We start from the raw sequence: 20588 nt of genomic DNA on the forward strand, positions 1-20588 counted from the left end.
TCGTCTCCGACCGGGCTCTCGTCTCCAATATGGTATGTCAGCAACAAATCTGTTCCCGTCGTCTCGCGGATGACCTACAAAACACGAAGCTGCCCTCCTTCATCAAAGAGAACACGTACCTGCTGCGCAAGGAGAGCCACATCGACCGTGTTCTCTTATCTCACAGCTAGGACTAAAACTTTAACCTATACTGGCCGGAGCCGGAGCATCAGGATTCCCCTGTGCGATCATGCGTTGACTCTTATTGGCTGCATTTGTAGGAATATTGTGTATGAATGGCTTAAAAATGCTGAAATTGTCGTGTAAAAATGTAGAAATTATAGCGTATGTCCGCGAAACCTAAAACGCCAAAACTAGCCGAGACGCCATATAAAATCCAGATCCTGCTCAAGCTTATAAAAGCCGGGCGGCCAGGGATTGAAACGCCGGAGATTTCTGGGAATCAATTAACATCCTTATGAACTTATGATTCCTACCACTGCTGCAAATACTTATATGATTGTATATTTATGTTAGACTAAGTATATATTAGATATACGTGTTGTAACATAACTTGTATCTGTACGGTTCCCTCTTATAAATATATGACAGCCGTACCCTCCAAGGGTATAGAGCATTGTTACAAACCCTAATACGTCTAACATGGTATCAGACGACGCGTTCGATCCGCGTCACGCTTCCGCCTCCTCTGCTGCCGTTGCACCGGTCCCCGCCGCTGCGCCGCCTCTCTCCACTCTGGCGATGGAGTCGCCGTTCCTGGCGTCGCCTCCACTTGCCTGGACCCGATCTACTGCGGCGGGATAGCAACCTCCCGCGCCACAGCGATCGCCTGCTGCGCTTCCGATCGCGGGCAACCCGATCCAGTCGCGTGGCACGCCTCCACCACCGGCCTCCTACGACGCCAATGGGCAGGCGGCCTACGGTGGTCCTCCAGCCCCGGTCCCGTACCACGATGCGCCCCTGGCCTCGGGGCCCTATGGCGCTCCCATCCAGGCGTCGTACGGCGGCCCGTACCCTGCGCCATACCTCGCGCCGTCGGCTGCATCATATGCGCCGTACGCTGTTGCCGCCCCGACGTCCTACGCTGCCGTCCAGATGTACGCCGCTCCTCCTGCGCTCCCGTATGGTGCGCACTCCTCGGCGGCTTACGGCCATCATCAACACCCATCGACCGATGCACTAGTCCCATACAGTGTTGTCTTGCCGCCTGATCCGCCGCCTGATCTGCCGCTCTCCGTGCCGATGGCCGGACCAGGGCCATTTCACTTCACCCATCTGGTGACGGTGAAGCTTTCTGCTGATAACTATATCCTGTGGCGCGCTCAAGTGTTGTCGCTGATGCGTAACCACTACCTTGAAGGACATGTTGATGGCTCCCTGCCGTGCCCTCCGGCTATGGTTCCGGTACCCTCGTCCCATGGTGGCTCTGTCATGGTCTCCAACCCTGCTCATCGTCGGTGGACTGCTCAAGATCAAGCCATCCTGGGTGCTATTCAGTCTTTGCTCACTCCATCCGTGACTGGCATGGTCGTCTTTGCCGCAACGTCGAGGGATGCATGGACCACGCTTGACTCCAGCTTCTCCTCGCAGTCGCTGGCACGTTCGTCTGCCATTCGCAACCAGCTGGGTGAGGTCAAGAAGAATGATCTCTCTGTCACTGCTTTCTTCAACAAAGTCAAAAGCTTGGCTGATACACTCTCCTCCATTGGGAAGCCGCTCCGTGATGAGGAGTTTACTTCATTCATTATTAATGGACTGGACGAGGACTATGACTCTCTTGTTGAAAACGTCAACGGACGTGACACGCCGATGCCACCCCGTGACCTCTATGCCTGCCTCCTTAACACGGAACAGCGGCTCGCTGCTCATCGCTCTGTCGGAGTCTACACGGAGGGCCCTTCTGCGAACGCTGCTCTTCGCGGAGGTGCCCGTGGTGCCAAGCAGAAACCGCCGCCGCCCCCAAGCAACCAGCCCCGTCCGCCCACTCCTCCAACGGCTGGTTGCAAGCGGCTTCACTACGAGGCATGTGGTGGTGGCGTCGAGTGTCAGCTTTGCGGTATTGAGGGGCACTTGGCGTCTCGGTGTCATCGTCGGTTTAAACGTGATTTCCTTGGCATTGGGAACAATGGGAAGGGTAACGAGAAGCAAACTGCTCTTGCTACACAGGAGCCCGGATTCACTCCTTCATACTCTGTGGATCCTGCCTGGTACATGGACACAGGCGCCATGGACCATTTGACGAGCCAGCTTGACAAGTTGGCCACTCGACAACCCTACACCGGTCATGATCAGGTCCGCACTGCCAATGGATCAGGTATGCCCATCTCACATATTGGTCAGGCATCTCTTCTTTCCCGTACCACTAAAACCTTGCGTCTCCTTGATGTCCTCCGTGTTCCTTCAGTCACACGTAGTTTACTCTCGGTTCCTAAATTAACTCTTGACAACAATGTGTTTGTTGAGTTTCACCCTTTTCATTTTTTTGTTAAGGACCGGGACACGAGGGACGTTCTTCTTAGTGGTCGAGCTCGCGACGGCTTATATGCGCTTGATGTGCCACGAGTGCTTGATGTGCCACGAGTTTCTCAAGTTTTCAGTGGCGTACGGGTGTCGTCGTCGTAGTGGCATTCTCGCCTTGGCCACCCTGCCACTCCCATTGTGCGCCATGTGCTTCATCGTCATCGTCTTCCCGTTGAGTCCAGTAATAAGGAGTTTCTAGTATGTGATGCTTGTCAACAAGGCAAGAGTCATTAGTTTCCCTTTTCTATATCAAGTCGTGTTGTCAAGGCTCCTCTTGAACTTGTGTTTTCCGATGTGTGGGGCTATGCCCAAACCTCTGCTAGTGGGCACAACTATTATGTCAGTTTCATAGATGCTTTCAGTCGGTTTACTTGGCTTTATCTTATTAAGCGCAAATCTGATATGTTTCATGTTTTCATGCAATTCCAAGCACATGTTGAACGGTTACTCAAGCACAAAATTATCCATGTTCAGTCTGATCGGGGGGGGGGGGGGTGAATACCATAATCTTAACACCTTCTTTCAAAAGCTTGGTATCTCACATCATGTGTCTTGTCCTCATACACATCAGCAGAATGGTGCAGCTGAACGTAAGCACCGTCATATAGTTGAAACTGGGCTAACACTTCTTGCACATGCCTCTGTCCTGTTTCGGTTCTGGAGCGATGCCTTTGTTACTGCTTGTTTTTTGATAAACAGGATTCCCACACGACTTCTTCACATGAAGTCTCCTCTAGAAGTGTTGCTTCATGAAACTCCAGATTACTCCTTCCTCAAAGTGTTCGGTTGTGCGTGTTGGCCACATCTTCGCCCGTACTGAAGGAAATATGCCCTAGAGGCAATAATAAAGTTATTATTTATTTCCTTATAATCATGATAAAGGTTTATTATTCATGCTAGAATTGTATTAACCGGAGACATAATACATGTGTGAATACATAGACAAACAAAGTGTCACTAGTATGCCTCTACTTGACTAGCTCGTTAATCAAAGATGGTTATGTTTCCTAACCATGAACAATGAGTTGTTATTTGATTAACAGGATCACATCATTAAGAGAATGATCTGATTGACATGACCCATTCCATTAGCTTAGCATCCGATCGTTTAGTATGTTGCTATTGCTTTCTTCATGACTTATACATGTTCCTATGACTATGAGATTATGCAACTCCCGTTTGCCGGAGGAACACTTTGGGTGCTACCAAACGTCACAACGTAACTGGGTGATTATAAAGGAGCATTACAGGTGTCTCCAAAGGTAGATGTTGGGTTGGCGTATTTCGAGATTAGGATTTGTCACTCCGATTGTCGGAGAGGTATCTCTGGGCCCTCTCGGTAATGCACATCACATAAGCCTTGCAAGCATTGTAACTAATATGTTAGTTGCGAGATGATGTATTACGGAACGAGTAAAGAGACTTGCCGGTAACGAGATTGAACTAGGTATTGGATACCGATGATCGAATCTCGGGCAAGTAACATACCGATGACAAAGGGAACAACGTATGTTGTTATGCGGTCTGACCGATAAAGATCTTTGTAGAATATGTAGGAGCCAATATGGGCATCCAGGTACCGCTATTGGTTATTGACCTGAGACGTGTCTCGGTCATGTCTACATAGTTCTCGAACCCGTAGGGTCCGCACGCTTAACGTTCGTTGACGATATAGTACTATGTGAGTTATGTATGTTGGTGACCGAATGTTGTTGGGAGTCCGGGATGAGATCACGGACATGACGAGGAACTCCGGAATGGTCCGGAGATAGAGTTTGATATATGTGATAATAGTGTTTGGTCACCGGAAGGGTTCCGAAAATCACCGGAAGGGGTTCCGGATGTTTCCCGAAATGTTTGGGTACGAGAACACGTTATTTGGGCCAAAGGGGAAAGCCCACAAGGTTTTTGGAAAGCGCAAAAGGAAGTTTTGCGGAGTCCAGGGGCCAGACGCCAGGGTCCCTGGCGTCTGGGTCCAGACGCCGGGAACCCTGGCGTCTGGCCCTGGAGTCCGAGAAGGACTCTTGCATTTCGGGTGAAACCGACTTTGTGGAGACTTTTACTCCAAGTTTCGACCCCAGGGATCAACATATAAATAGAGGGGCAGGGCTAGCACAAAAGACACATCAAGAAACACCAAGCCGTGTGCCGGCAACCCCGTCTCCTCTAGTTTATCCTCTGTCATAGTTTTCGTAGTGCTTAGGCGAATCCCTGCGGAAATTGTTCTTCACCAACACCGTCACCACGCCGTTGTGCTGCCGGAACTCATCTACTACTTCGCCCCTCTTGCTGGATCGAGAAGGCGAGGACGTCACCGAGCCGAACGTGTGCAGAACTCGGAGGTGCCGTGCTTTCGGTACTTGGATCGGTCGGACGTGAAGACGTACGACTACATCAACCGCGTTGATATAATGCTTCCGCGTGCGATCTACAAGGGTACGTAGATCATACTCTCCCCTCTCGTTGCTATGCATCACCATGATCTTGCGTGTGCGTAGGAATTTTTTTTGAAATTACTACGAAACCCAACACGTACAATACGCATAAACTTGAGTATCGCACTACTAGAAAAAGGGCTATAGATGGGATTGACACTAATGGCGCACCAGACAAGCGGTGCGCCATTAGTATATACTAATGGCGCACCACCTTTTGATACGCCATTAGAGCTGAAACTACTAATGGCGCACCTGGCCCAGGGTGCGCCATTAGTATCAAATTTTTTTTTGAACTAGTGCGCCTGTCCAAACATACTAATGGCGCATCCAGACACAGTGCGTCATTACTAGTTGTAATGGCGCACCTGTCGGAAAGTGCGCCACTAATATTGTTTTTTTATTATATTTTTTATTCCTTTTTTGCAAAACTACTAATGGCGCACTGTTCGACCGTGCGCCATTAGTATGTTTTTTTTGCAAAACTACTAATGGCGCACCACCAGAAGGTGCGCCATTAGTAACCTGGATTACTAATGACACATTTAGAGTTGGTGCGCCATTAGTAAGTGGGCAGCAACAAGGTATTTTGGACATCCATCCGACCCAACGCACCAACACACACACACACACTCGCTCGAACCCTCTCTCCCTCGCCGCCTCCTCTCTCGCTCGAACCCACCCAAACCCTCGCCGCCTCCTCTCTTCCCCCCGAACCCCTCTCTCCCTCGCCGCCGTCGCCACCCACGCCGCCCGGTTCCGGCGAGCTCCGGCCGCGCGCAGCACGCCGGCGAGATCCCCTTGGTCTGCATCTGGCTTACCTCCATGCAGATCCGCGGCTCCCCCACTGGCTAGGGTTTTGCATCCCCTTTTGTTCGCCGGGATCCGCCATGGCAGGCCACAGCGAGGCCATAGGTGACCGGATCCAGCACTAGTAAGCCCCTCCCCCTCCTTCTTCGCCCACCATCTCCTCCTCACCTCACCTCATCTTCTCTTCCTTCTCTGCAGGTCGCCATGGGCGTGCCGACGACGACGGCAGGAGGGGCGCACCTCCGTGGGGCGGGACGCCGCCATGGAGATGGATTCCCTTGTCCGCCACCACGCAGCGGCACCATGGAGCCTCCCAGCGCCCCAAACCCTAGCGGAGAGAGAGGAGCTGCTCCTAGTACAGCACGCCATGGAAGGGATTTTTTTGGTATTTTTATTGTTGTTTCTCTTCCCGATCTAATCATGTGGAAGGCCCTTTTCCTCACCATGATTTATTCATCTCCCCTTCCTCTGTTTTGTGCAGGTTGCTCTAATGGCGAAGCTTCTTCTGCAGGACACCCTCCACCCCTCCCATGCATCCACCTCCTACCCCCATACATGGTGAGCTACAACCTCTCTTTCTAGCCCTTGCAAATCTGATCTGGAGTGGACATGAATTGCAATTGTCATGGACACTACATAATAACAAGTATTGGTTCAGTTTTTATGTGAAATTCGATTGTCATTGTGCTTTTTGATGCTTGCTTCAGAAAAATAAAATCATGGATAGATAGAAGATGGAAACAGTGAGCTTCCTTTCAAGTTAGTAATACTAAAAATCATTTGGCTCATCAATTTTTCATGTCTTGTGTTAAATCCACTCCATTGCAATCTGGCTATGTATGGATGGTTTGGTACAATTTGCCATGGATGAGTATAGTAGTTACGTACACATGTGCTCTGTAGTTTTAGTCCTTCTTGTGTTGCTGCACTTAGTCTAGAGATACAACAACATTAGTTAGGTCATGGATGGATGGATCAATACATACAGCTAGCACTGCTAGCAACAACAACAAAATAACCTTGTGATTGATTCTGTTGACGCTAGCATGCTCTATTAGTTTTGGAGCCCAACCATGGACTGTACGTACTAAGCTAGCTCAAGCACACACACATGCAGCTTGATTTATTTCTGTAGATACTAGCAGCAGCACGCGTGTCTCCTATACTAGCTTGCTTAATTTCTGTACTAGATCAACGACACTAGCACTTACTTGTTTGTTAGATTCGGAGCAGCAGGCATCCTCCGTGGACGATGACGACAACCAGGTCATCCACCGCCACGACGACACCCCGCACATGGTCCAACTCGACTACAACATCCACCACGTGACGACAACGTGGTCGTGTGCGGCATCGACCAACCTCCTCTCCTGTGAATCCGTCTCCTACCTGTAGCTCCCGCTCTTGTGCTGCTATATTAGTACCTTGCTCTGTTTCATGCGTATGGGTGATTTTGTTTGTGCTTGTGTCATGGAAAAGATCATTCCTATTTATTTGTGCTCTGTTTTCTTTATTATCACGAGTTGCAAAATTAGTAGTGGGAAGTAAACTTTTGTTAACTTGTTGGTTGAACCAATGGAACTACTGTTATATTTGATTTGTTGCTCAACTAGTGCTGCAATGATGGGATCGAATGATTGCATGACCCTAATGTTGGCCTATCATTTCAATTATCTTGGTCTTATAGATGTTATTGTTCCTGTCATATAGCACATGCTAGTTTCTTTATTGTTGGCTGCTGGTTCTGTTTGTTCATATGCATAAGTGCTACTGTTTCTTTGTTATCTTATAAAGGATATAGTCCTTCATTTGTATATAGCCGTAACTCTCTTATTGACAGGGGCGGAGCCAGCTATATGGCGAGGTTTGGCAGGTGCCATACCTAAAATTTGGCAAAAATACTACGTATATATACTATACTTGTCTGAAGATTTGAGCTGAGTTCAATTTCGTTAGTTGGGAGGAGGAGAACACTCTCAGAGGCGCGTCGAATTGCCCATGGCCCAATTATCCTCCCAGCAGCCCACCTAGCTGCATGTTAGCCCAGCTCCAGTCCTTTTCCAAAAAAGAAGCCCAGCTCCAGCCTCTAGTAGTCCAGTTACGCTACAAATCGAGCTCGCTGATGGAAATCACGCAGAGACACAACCGCAATTACGGAATCTAGCTCTCGGTTACGGGGATTCCGTCGGCGACCATGCTCGGCGAACGCGGCGGCGGCGGGTGGCACTGCAGGGAATTAGGTGGCGAGTGACACAGCCGCGGCGCAGACCCAAAAGCGACGAGCTTAATGCCTCTATGTGCCAACAACGGCGAGGCCGGAGCAATGACGTCAGGTCAGGATCCTGGCCGTATTGGTTCTAAAATTTCGTACTTCTTGTGTCCATTTTTTCAGTCCATACACTAGTAAACATCAATTCTTTTTTATAAATTCGATTAGTTGTTTTTTAGGGGAATTCGATTAGTTGTTCTGTGATCTATCATCAGTGAATTTGTTTTTCTGATCTATGAAGTAAGTTGTGTTAAAAAAGGAATCTACTATGTACTCCCACCGTCCCATAATGTAAGACGTTTTTTCACACTGGGACGGAGGGAGTAGTAACTAGAGAGACTAATAAGCAATTTTAGAAAAAAAAATGGAAGAAAGCTTCAAAGAGCACTAATTCAACACCGACAAACGTTTATGTTTTGCAGTGAATGATTTGTGAACCTTTATGTTTTCGATTTTCATTCTAGACTTTGAATACCCATTAAATGTGGCACTCCGCACAGCTACTCTCCAAACTCGCGAGCCTGCATAGCTTCGTGTGATTCTTTCTTGGTTCCGACCTACCGTCCCTAGCCGGCTAAGTGCCAGAAGATCGAGTAAGGCATCGATCAGAGAGCAACCGTGTGAGGTTGGAAGTGCCGGGCCGGGCATGGCAGTGGCCACGGGCGGGCGAGGCAGAGCACGAGCGGCACATAGTTATATTGTACATTGGTCTTTACCTCGTGAAATCCGCCACACCTATAAATTATTCCTGCCTTCGCCACTGCTTATTGATCAACATATACTGATTCATCTCTTTACTGCAATTACTCTGTGTACTTCATGATTTGCTCCTGTAGTGGTATAAAATTATAGTTTCTCTTTCAAGCTGGTATCTGTGTTTGATATATACTAGTCTTTATCTAAATACCATGTATTGGTATTTCTTGTATGGTTTAGTACATCATCTACTGGTGGTTTAGTTGTATATTGTACAGGACATAGTCCTGACGGTTGCATGTAGTGATAATTCTTTCTTTGCATTAGCTATTTCATATGTTTCAGATAATTTAGATGCATGCTTATACTCCTATCTATACCAGGTGCATGTGTTGTGCTTGTGTACCTATATACAGAATAGTACCCATGTGTAAGTGGGTGTATGTGTTCTGCTTATAGCAGATGTTTAGTAAATGTGCTATCAATGGCCTATTTCTTCTTGCAGGTTATGGACTATATCTTTCCTTGCCAATTCCCTCTCTCTTAAATCTGATTTGAACAGATGCTGCACTGGTCTCTTCACTTTCTTTCTTTCTCTCCTACTCTCACTGATAAGAACAGGTGCTCCTTAATCTTGCCATGCCAATGATGGTGTCCTGAGGCTCTCATCGTTACTTAAAGATGTTGCACTACTTGATCCAATGATGCAATAGTCCTAGCACTACTAGGCTGCCTGAGGACAATCCCTACTTCAAACCCTACCTCTGGGCTAGTTGATTAGTAGTGGGTTTGTTGGATTTCATCTGAAAACTAACCCAAGCTTAATTGAGGGATCCCCTAATCATGGAGTTAGTTCTAGTTTGAGTTGATCTTTGGGTTTGGCTTTGATCTATACTTTGCTGGCTCTACTTCTATCTTTTGGGTTATTGGCTCCATTTATGCAGTGTTGGCTCTCTTCTACTGTTTCTTTGATCAACTTAATCTGATTGGGGTTTGGCTAATGTTTCCAAACTCGTAAGTGCTAGCTCCTACAGCAAAGGCATTTTGCTAAGGGGAATGCTACATTTAAACCTTGATCAAGTTTTTCATGTTTGTTGTTTCTTGTTTTGCAGGTTGATGAACTGGAAGAAAGAAGCAGAAGATGAAGAACTAGATAGTTTAGTATAGGTTTAGTTTAGGACTTTTTCTAGATACGCCCGCTATCTAGCGGGAGAGGGGAGGGAGCGTTGGAGGAACCGGATGAAGACGAGTTTCATCGTGATGATGCTCATCGTGATGACCGCAACTCTCTTCTATGTGATGGTAGTTTAGATGATCGATATCGACTTGTAATGTGAAGACAAACTCGCTACTCGTGGTCTCGAGACTTGTAGTATAATGTTCTATCTTTGTTCGGTCTTTTCAATTCGGAGACTAATATGATGAATTGTATTCGGAGACTAATATGATGAAATGTATTCAGAGACTAATTTTCTATTGTATTCGATGAATCTGTTGTTGATGTGTGCTGTCTATATTTTGTCCAATTATACATTTTGTAACCTGTGCAAAAAACAGAAAATTAAAAAAAAACCTAATATTCATACTAATGGCGCATCACATCACAGTGCGCCATTAGTATGCCAAAGGATACTAATGGCGCATCATTAAACAGTGCGCCATTAGTATGCCAAAGCACCTGGGTATACATGGCCCCCTGGGAGGCATACTAATGGCGCACTGTTGTATATACTAATGGCGCATCTGAGGTGCGCCATTAGTATACCAGATACTAATGGCGCACTGTTGTATATACTAATGGCGCATCTGAGGTGCACCATTAGTATACCAGATACTAATGGCGCACCTGTGGTGCGCCATTAGTAAAATATACTAATGGCGTGGCACTAATGCGCCATTAATGGCCAAATTAGGTGCGCCATTAGTAGGCCTTTTCCTAGTAGTGTCGGTCGAAAAAATGCGTGTTCCTCGGATACAGTCCTCTCCACAAAGGTTACAAGTGTCTCCATATTCCATCAAACCGTGTTTACATTTCCGGTGATGTTGTGTTTGATGAGACTGTCTTCCCTTTTTCCATGCTCACCTCGCCCACTGACACTCCCGTCACCGAGTTGCACTCGTTTCCAGTGTTGCCTGATCAGTTTGTGGATGCTGCATACTCTCCTCTGTTGTTGCCTAACCACGGTGCAGGGACTGAACGAGGTGCCCGAGTGGAGCTGCTTGATGATGATGGTGCGCCGCCTACGCCAGCTATGGCTATGTCGGCTGCCCCCGCTGATACGACGGCTGCCGCCGGCGTTGATCACGCATGCATGCCCCATGCACGTGGATCTGCTGGCATGCCCGCGTCGCCTGGGCTAGCTGGCCCGGTGGCCTCGTCGCCTCGGCCCGCGGCCCCGCAGTCGCCTGGGTCAGCTGACCCCGCAGCTCGATCCCCGGGCCGGCGGCCTCTCCGATCGAGGACGCGTGCATGTCCCATGCACGTGGGCTCACTGAAGCGCCCGTGTCGCCCGGTGCGCTCATGTCGCCTGGTCCCTCGTCGCCACCCACGCCTGGCCATTCTTAGTCGACAACTCCAGGCCAGGTGTTGCACTTGACCGTGCCACCAGACGCGCTTGTTGACTCGCCTGCAGGCGCGTCCTCCTCGCCACTCTTGGACAATAGCTCCCATGTGGTAACAGCTCCATCGCCACCTCCGCCTGTCGTCCTGCGCCCTCATACTCGCAGCAAGAGTGGTATCTTCCAACCGAAGAAGCGCACTGACGGGACTGTCGCATGGCTTGCAGCATGTGTGGCGCATGCTGAGGCAGATCCTATGACTGAACCACGCCACTTTCAGGCAGCACTTCGCATTCCACACTGGCGTGCTGCTATGGAGCAGGAGATCCGTGCTCTTCAGCAGAACAACACTTGGCGTCTGGTTCCACCTCCATCTGGTGTCAATATCATTGACTCTAAATGGGTATTCAAGGTGAAGAAACATGTTGATGGCTCCATTGAGAGGTATAAGGCACACTTGGTTGCAAAGGGATTCAAACAACGGTATGGCATTGATTATGAAGACACGTTCAGTCCTGTTATTAAACCAACTACTATTCGTGTTCTTATTTCCTTGGTTGTTACTCGAGGATGGTCGCTTCGACAACTTGACGTTCAGAATGCTTTTCTTCATGGAGTTCTGGAAGAAGAGGTCTATATGCGTCAGCCGCCAGGGTTTGTTGATCCTGATAAGCCACATCATTTGTGTCGTCTTGTCAAGGCTCTCTATGGGTTGAAGCAAGCCCCTCGTGCGTGGCATGCACGTCTTGGAGCTGCCCTTCGTGCGCATGGTTTTGTGCCTTCTACAGCAGATACATCTCTGTTTATTCTTCAGCGACCTGAGGTGACTGTACATTCTAGTATACGTTGATGATATCATTCTTGTCAGTTCATCTACTGTTGCTACGGACCGGCTTGTGTCCTCTCTTGGTGCTGAGTTTGCTGTTAAGGATCTTGGGAGACTCCATTATTTCCTGGGTTTGGAGGTGCTTCATTCTGATGGTGGTCTGACCCTTTCTCAGAGGAAGTACTCTCAGGATCTTCTATGTCGTGCTGGTATGTTGCAGTGCAAGATTGCCACGACTCCTATGTCTGCCACAGACAAGCTGACAGCTCTTGATGGTGACTTGCTCTCTCCTGAGGATGCCATGGAGTATCACAGTATTGTTGGTGGGCTGCAGTACTTGCTCGTTACTCGACCAGACATATCTTTTGCGGTTAACCGTGTGTGCCAGTACCTTCATGCACCCCGTGAACCTCACTGGTCCGCTGTAAAGCGCATCTTGCGCTATGTTCATCACACTGGTTCATATGGTCTCTATCTTCGGCCTGCGTCTTCTGGACCGATCTCAGCATTTTCTGATGCCGATTGGGCTGGTAGTCCTGATGATCGGCGATCCACGGGGGGACATGTTGTGTTCTTTGGACCTAACTTGATCGCCTGACAAGCTCGCAAGCAAGCTACAATGTCCCGGAGTAGTACTGAAGCTGAGTACAAAGCAGTTGCTAATGCCATAGCTGAGATCATATGGGTGCAGTCATTACTTCGAGAGTTGAAGGTCTCTCCCACTCAGTCGCCTGTCCTTTGGTGTGACAACATCGGTACCACGTATCTTTCATCCAATCCGGTATTTCATGCCCGAACGAAGCACATCGAAGTTGACTATCATTTTGTCAGGGAACGCGTTGCTAAGAAGCTTTTTCAGATCGAGTTTGTTTCTTCAAAGGATCAGCTTGCTGATATCTTCACTAAACCTTTGCCCTTGCCTTTTTTTGAAGGATGTCGACGCAATCTTAACCTTCTAAGTGTTTCAGGACATAGTTAAGATTGAGGGATGGTGTTAGATTAAGTATATATTAGATATACGTGTTGTAACATAACTTGTATTTGTACGGTTCCCTCTTATAAATATATGACAGCCGTACCCTCCTAGGGTATCGAGTATTGTTCCAAACCCTAATACATCTAACAATTTAGAAAACAAAAAAGGCACACAACATAGGTGCACTGTTAATCCAGTACCAACACCAATCAATACTGAGGACCTTCATCAGTTTGTACATCAAAATATATAGTCTTGTCTGCTCCAGGTAGCCATGTACTCCACCTGTGTCAACAAGCACCAGCTTGAAACCCAAACTTGCTGTCTTGGATATCATACACGACCCTGAATGATCTTGTTGCCCTGTTCCCCAGAATTGGAACCCCTGTCAGTCCGGCAGCATCTGGCCGAAATGTGGAGCAAATTTTATCTGCTGACACTCGATAGAACACATTCTCTGACGGGAGCTTCAAGGTAGACCTTACAAATTTCATCTCCACCGTTGGCATGTCACGCCAGTTCGCTGAATCACTAGTGGACGTGAAACAGATTTCATTCTTTCCAGCTGCTTCTCGGGCATATCCCTTAGCTAGCATTGCCGCTGTGATCGCCTTGTCAAATGCACGAAACACCGGGGACAGAATGAACGTGTCGATCGTGCCAGAATCCAGTATTGTCATTCGAGTTGCGTAGACTGACGGGTCAACTTCAAGCCGTATCCCGTTGACTAACATGTCCAGCTGCTGAAGAGCATACACCGGGTTATCGCCATGCGAGCCATATTCGACCAACGGAATGAACTGTAAATTGTACCGATCATACGGTCCGATGGATAGAAAACCTCCATTTCTATGATTACCAGGAAAGCAGTGTGAAAATGCAGTGTAGTTCGTATGACGAACTACCTGAAGAAAGAAGGAGTAACTCGCACCCCCAAATCCAATAATGCCTGCATCAGCTGCATTGTACCTGTCATCTCCACTGCAGCCAAACAAGAAATCATCAATGCTGAAGTTGTTTCCTAAAGTGAGCTTGTCCTTGGCCAAGCTTCCGGCTGTGTACTCTTCTGATGCATATCTCAAGCTGTAAAGGCAACTATCTTGCTCCTCGTTGCAGCCAAAGGGAATACCAAGTGTTTCATGCACATAACCACAATCTTCAGTTGAGCAGCCAACGCTTTGGTAAGTTGAGGACTGATGGGGCTCAAATATCCGTCCGGCCTCTTCATCTTGATTATGGCATCTTATCGGACAAGGTCGGCACTGAACCCAGGAAAGTGCCGATCCGCTGTCAATGGTGACGAGATTCATAATGGCGGGAGTGCCCAGACCGATGGCCATGAGGAACCGATCTTTATGGATTCTGTCGTCCTCAAAGGAATACCATGTTTCCTGTACATTTGCTATATGTGCTGATGCTTGTATGCATGGATGCATCTCATGGAACACTGGGAATTGGAAGGCACCATCGCCGTTCTGACCAAAATCTGCTAGCAGTAGACATAACACATTGGGTAATTAGTAATTCAGAGAAGGATAAAATTCAAGCATCTGCTATAGATTTGAATTTAATTCACCCAACACATAATTAACTCCACTCATCTGTTAGTCATTGTTAATGCACTCAATACATAATATTTAGAAAACTCACAGAACACAAACTTGAACTTCACCATACGTATAGGAGATGAGGAGCATGAGCTAGAGCATTACCGTAGGTTGAGGGGCATAAGCTAGAGCTGGCGCAGTACTGAGACGTATAGCTTAGTGCAAGCATCATGAGAATCAAGTAGTACTCCATGCCTAATGTTATTCTCCAGAGAAACTTTGCTTGATAAAACTTCACCAGGCAATATGTACTCTAGTTGCTTAGAGACATGCAAAACAAGCTCACCACCTACCCAGTCATGCCTATGACACTGCTTTCATTAATAGATACCATATGCTCAGTAACAAAATTATTAGCATGGAAAATGTTATTGGGACCTAAAACTAAATTATTACTGTGAAGATATTTTTGTAACTAATATGGCCAGGGTTTTTTATTCCGGTCAAAGAAATCCGGAAACCGGCCTTTCTGGCCAGCACCGGTAGTTGAAATACCAGACAGTTTTACAAGTTTTGCCCAAATTCAAAAAAAATGATCAAACTTTGAAAATTTTCAAATGATTTTGGATGAAAATTGACTGGGCCGGGAAACCGTCGTTTCTGGCCACCATCGGGGAAAATCGGAAACAGTAAAAAGTAAAACTTGATATAGGCAAGGTAACTTATATAGGAGTTTTGCGTCTGAGACCCATTGTGTGTTTTCTTTAACAAATAAGTATAGGTAAACAAAATGGAAAACACCTGGGGAAAATAAGTTATCACAAGTCAGCTGTAGCATTGCATCAGGTAGATTCCAACGTTCACATTTAACAAAACCTACAAAAAGAAGAGGACATGTAAACTACAATTTGTCGCAGTTGAGGGCTTGAGGCTAGTGATTTGCTCACTGCAGTCATTCAACAGCGGCAAGTTTCATCAGTCGGTAAAACACCAGTCTGTGGAGTATCCCCACTGACGCCTATCCCCTCCCATGCATGGGTACCCGTTGCCGTTTGCCCTAGGATGGCTTAGAAGAGCCGCCCCAAGAGTGACAGTTTGATCCGGCATCACCGGCACATTGACATTTTTCAGCTTCCTCCTCCCATCAAAATAATCGGCGACGAGTCTCCTAATCGCCGGGATCATGGTGCTTCCACCAACCAGCACAATCTCGTCAAGCAGCTCCTTGTTCTCGTCTAGCCCAGCCTGTCTCATGGCACTTTCCACCAACGCCATGGCTTTAAGGAACAGGTCATGGTTCAGCTCCTCAAACTCTGCCCGGGTCAGCGAGCCCGAGAAATCGACGCCATCCACAAGCGACTTGATGCTAAATTCGGCAAGGTCTTGGCTGCTCAACGCCTTCTTGGCCTGCTCGCACGCCGTCCTCAGCCTGCCCAGCGCGGCGCCCTTGTCGTCGTTGCTCATGAGGTCCTTGCCGTGTTTCTTCCTGATCAGCTTGACAAAGTGGTCGACGATCCTCTGGTCCAAGTCCTGTCCTCCGAGGAAAGGGTCCTCGTCTGCTCCCATGAACTCGAAGACGCCGTCCACGTACGACATGACGCTCGCGTCTGACGTCCCGCCGCCGATGTGGAGGACGAGGACGTTGCCCTCGTCGCGCAGCTTACTGTGGAGGCCGTGGGCGACGGCGGCCGCGGTCGGCTCGTCGATCATCCTCGTGACGCGCAGGCCGGCGAGCTCCGCGGCCCTCAACATCGAATACCTTGACGGATCGTTGTACTGCTGCGGCACCGTGACGACGGCCTCCTGGATCGCGCGGCCGAGGTACGCCTCGGCCGACTCCCTGAGCTTGGCCAACACCATGGCCGTGATCTCGTCGGCGCCGAGGTTCTTGACCGCGCCGTCTACTGACATCTTCACCTGAACGAAGGGCCTCTCGCGGCCTACGACTTTGTACGGCACGCGGGCCATGAGTCGCCGCACGTCCTCCTCCTCGCGCTCCAAGTCGCGCCTCTTCCCGAGCAGCCGCTTGAAGCCGAAGATGGGAGCGGCGTGGTTCTTGGCGTCCTCGCCGACCAAGACGGATCCGTCGCCGGGGAAGGCCACCCAGGTTGGGATGCAGAGCTGGAACATGGTCTCCACCTGGCCATGGCCGTGGCTGTAGCCGGCGACGCACGAGTTGGTGTTGCCCAAGTCGATGGCGATCACCGGAGACGGGGAGTGGGGCGCCTCGTCGTTGCCGCTGAACGCGCCCGCCTGGGCCTGGCCGAGCACAAGAAAACACGACGCAAGGATCGATACGAGGAGGATGGCCGCGACCCTGACGCCAACCATCGCCATCGCTCTTGATCGAGGCTTCTCTATTTTCTGAGCAAACCGCCGGCCGTGATGTTGTTTATGGGCCCGAGTTTCGATCCATCTCTAGTCGGAAGTAGTATCCGAACGCGAATCCAGGAGCTGTTTTTCCCAACTCGGTCTCTTTTTTTTATCATTTTTTTCTTTTCTTTTGACAATCAAACACCTCCTTTATTCATTTTTTATTGATTTCAATTAGTATATATATATATATATATATATATATATAGTAAGAAAAAGCCTAGACCTGACAAAAACTAACGAGTCATATCTTTTTTGAGGGCAAAGCAAAGCTTTTACTTAACGGTGTACGGGCAAATCGCCCGAAACACAGACAGCCACAGCGGGCGGTACATCAGAGTTCCAACTGACTCTATCATTCGGCATACATGATAAACCGATTTTTGCTAGTTCATTTGCTACAGTGTTTGCACTACGACGACAAACGGAAACAGATTGTTTGGAGAACCACATCTTCAATTGCGACTTTGTATCCTCTATGATGGCCACAACAGGTGAGGAGTCCACTTTGGTGAGGTCCAGCGCCTGATGCAGAAGCTGAGAGTCCGTTTCAAAGATCACACGGAGAGCCCCCACCTCGGTCGCCATGGCCACAACCTCTGTAGCAAAAGGATTGGCGACGTGCTCTCTTCGGCCTGCTCGGGCTAACATCACATCCCCAGCATCATCCCGGATGACCACCCCCCAGGACACAAAGGTTTTGCCCGGGGTATACGCCCCATCAACATTGATCTTCACCATATCCGACGCTGGTGGTTGCACGGAGGTACTCCTGTGTATTACAAAGAACTCGCCTTGTCAACTTCGTTGTCTGAACACCCAGCTCTCCCTTTCTGAGTTTGTTTCTGTTGTTCCACCAATGCCACCAGAAGGTGAGGATTTCAAAAATAAATAAAAATTTATTAATATATAGAAAATAAAAATTACATTTTATGTTTTGTTAATTATGCAAATTATGATGTGAATACTTTTTTAATTTATAATTCGAATATATGGATAATTTTTATTTAATAAGTGAGTAATTTATTATTTAATTATTTAAATATATAATTATATATATTATTTGTATCATATGATTATAATATACATATATTATGTAAACTTATAAAAAGTAATAGTGCAAAATGGGTCGCACGGAGTGTATTCCACTATAATATTCAATTACTTTTCCTTTTTTTATGGCCTTATTGTTCATGCATCTAAAAGCCGCACTCGTTCTTGCCGATGTTCCATTGCTACAAGTAACACAAAGTTAGTTCTTGGATTAAAAAATGTTCAAGGCAGTCAAAATTGTTCATCCATTCAAAATTCGTTATTTAAAATGACAAATTGTTCTCAGATTCAAAAACGTTCATGACAAATTGCTCTCAGTCAATATTGGTCAAATAGGATTTTCCAGTGACGGCTGCTTGTTTTCATTCCTTCCCCGCCCCAGCCCGTTCCGCCTTTCGCGCCATAGACACCGCCTCCTTCCCCGTCTCGCCGTCGCCTCGCCTTCAACCGCTCCCTTCCCGAAACCCTACACCCCTAGCGGTGGCTAAGCTTCCGCTAGAACCTTCCGCCGCCGCCGCCGCCACCATGGCCTCCTCCCACTCCAGCATCGACGCCGCTCTCAAGAGTAAGAGCGCCCCCCCCCCCGCCCCCCTCTCCCTGTTATTGAATGCTGTATGAACAAATTTAGTCTTCCTTGTTTGGAACGCTCGAGTGGTGCTTGTGCATTGCGGACGAATTTGGGGTCGGGCGGTTTCCCTGCGAACTTCAGATCCGCACTTTCCCTGTTATTGAATGCTGTATGAACAAATTTAGTCTTCCTTGTTTGGAACGCTAGATCATGATGAACCTACGAACTATGAAGAAGCAATGGTAAGCCCAGATTCCGCAAAATGGCTTGAAGCCATGAAATCTGAGATGGGATCCATGTATGAGAACAAAGTATGGACTTTGGTTGACTTGCCCGATGATCGGCAAGCAATTGAGAATAAATGGATCTTCAAGAAGAAGACTGACGCTGACGGTAATATTACTGTCTACAAAGCTCGACTTGTCGCAAAAGGTTTTCGGCAAGTTCAAGGGGTTGACTACGATGAGACCTTCTCACCTGTAGCGATGCTTAAGTCTGTCCGAATCATGTTAGCAATTGCCGCATTTTATGATTATGAAATTTGGCAGATGGATGTCAAAACTGCATTCCTGAATGGATTTCTGGAAGAAGAGTTGTATATGATGCAACCAAAAAGTTTTGTCGATCCAAAGGGAGCTCACAAAGTGTGCAAGCTCCAGCGATCCATTTATGGACTGGTGCAAGCCTCTCGGAGTTGGAATAAATGCTTTGATAGTGTGATCAAAGCATTTGGTTTTATACAGACTTTCGGAGAAGCCTGTATTTACAAGAAAGTGAGTGGGAGCTCTGTAGCATTTCTGATATTATATGTGGATGACATATTACTGATTGGAAATGATACAGAATTTCTGGATAGCATAAAGGGATACTTGAATAAGAGTTTTTCAATGAAAGACCTCGGTGAAGCTGCTTACATATTAGGCATAAAGATCTATAGAGATAGATCAAGACGCTTAATTGGACTTTCACAAAGCACATACCTTGACAAGATTTTGAAGAAATTCAAAATGGATCAAGCAAAGAAAGGATTCTTGCCTGTGTTACAAGGTGTGAAGTTGAGTAAGACTCAATGCCCGACCACTGCAGAAGATAGAGAGAATATGAAAGATGTTCCTTATGCATCAGCCATAGGATCTATCATGTATGCAATGCTGTGTACCAGACCCGATGTGTGCCTTGCTATAAGTCTAGCAGGGAGGTACCAAAGTAATCCAGGAGTGGATCACTGGACAGCGGTCAAGAACATCCTGAAATACCTGAAAAGGACTAAGGATATGTTTCTCATATATGGAGGTGACAAAGAGCTCGTCGTAAATGGTTAGGTTGATGCAAGCTTTGACACTGATCCGGACGATTCTAAATCGCAAACCGGATACGTGTTTACATTAAACGGTGGAGCTGTCAGTTGGTGCAGTTCTAAACAAAGCGTCGTAGCGGGATCTACATGTGAAGCGGAGTACATAGCTACTTCGGAAGCAGCGAACGAAGGAGTCTGGATGAAGGAGTTCATATCCGATCTAGGTGTCATACCTAGTGCATCGGGTCCAATGAAAATCTTTTGTGACAATACTGGTGCATTTGCCTTGACAAAGGAATCCAGATTTCACAAGAGAACCAAGCACATCAAGAGACGCTTCAATTCCATCCGGGATCTAGTCCAGGTGGGAGACATAGAGATTTGCAAGATACATACGGATCTGAATGTTGCAGACCCGTTGACTAAGCCTCTTCCACGAGCAAAACATGATCAGCACCAAGGCTCCATGGGTGTAAGAATCATTACTGAGTAATCTAGATTATTGACTCTAGTGCAAGTAGGAGACTGAAGGAAATATGCCCTAGAGGCAATAATAAGTTATTATTTATTTCCTTATATCATGATAAATGTTTATTATTCATGCTAGAATTGTATTAACCGGAAACATAATACATGTGTGAATACATAGACAAACAGAG

The 20588-nt window shown here is 47.4% G+C and overlaps 1 protein-coding gene and 1 pseudogene across 2 annotated transcripts; both read right to left on the reverse strand.

Moving 5' to 3' along the window:
- Window positions 1–13381: 13381 nt before the first annotated feature.
- Window positions 13382–14891, reverse strand: LOC147968086 (aspartyl protease family protein At5g10770-like). Of its 2 annotated transcripts, none has more exons than XM_087522621.1 (2): window positions 14804–14891; window positions 13382–14577 (listed from the first exon to the last, which is right to left on the reverse strand). In XM_087522621.1, exons 1-2 carry the CDS (start codon window positions 14889–14891, stop codon window positions 13382–13384), a joined length of 1284 nt encoding a protein of 427 aa, XP_087378747.1. The 2 variants fall into 2 exon arrangements, with proteins under 2 accessions (XP_087378747.1, XP_087378748.1); XM_087522622.1 differs by having other exon boundaries at window positions 13382–14566; window positions 14793–14891.
- A 663-nt stretch (window positions 14892–15554) lies between these two features.
- On the reverse strand, window positions 15555–17039 carry LOC147968087 (luminal-binding protein 5 pseudogene; annotated as a pseudogene).
- Between the last annotated feature and the right edge of the window lie 3549 nt (window positions 17040–20588).

The sequence above is a fragment of the Triticum urartu genome, chromosome 5A (assembly GCF_056163025.1).
Source record: "Triticum urartu cultivar PI428250 chromosome 5A, HENAU_Tu73, whole genome shotgun sequence".
In the NCBI taxonomy this organism is placed as follows: domain Eukaryota; kingdom Viridiplantae; phylum Streptophyta; class Magnoliopsida; order Poales; family Poaceae; genus Triticum; species Triticum urartu.

Coding starts and splice junctions, on each gene's coding strand:
- LOC147968086 (XM_087522621.1), bottom strand. CDS start 14,891: ATGGAGTACTACTTGATTCTCATGATGCTTGCACTAAGCTATACGTCT. Junction 14,578..14,803: donor CTTATGCCCCTCAACCTACG/GTAATGCTCTAG, acceptor TACTGCTAGCAG/ATTTTGGTCAGAACGGCGAT.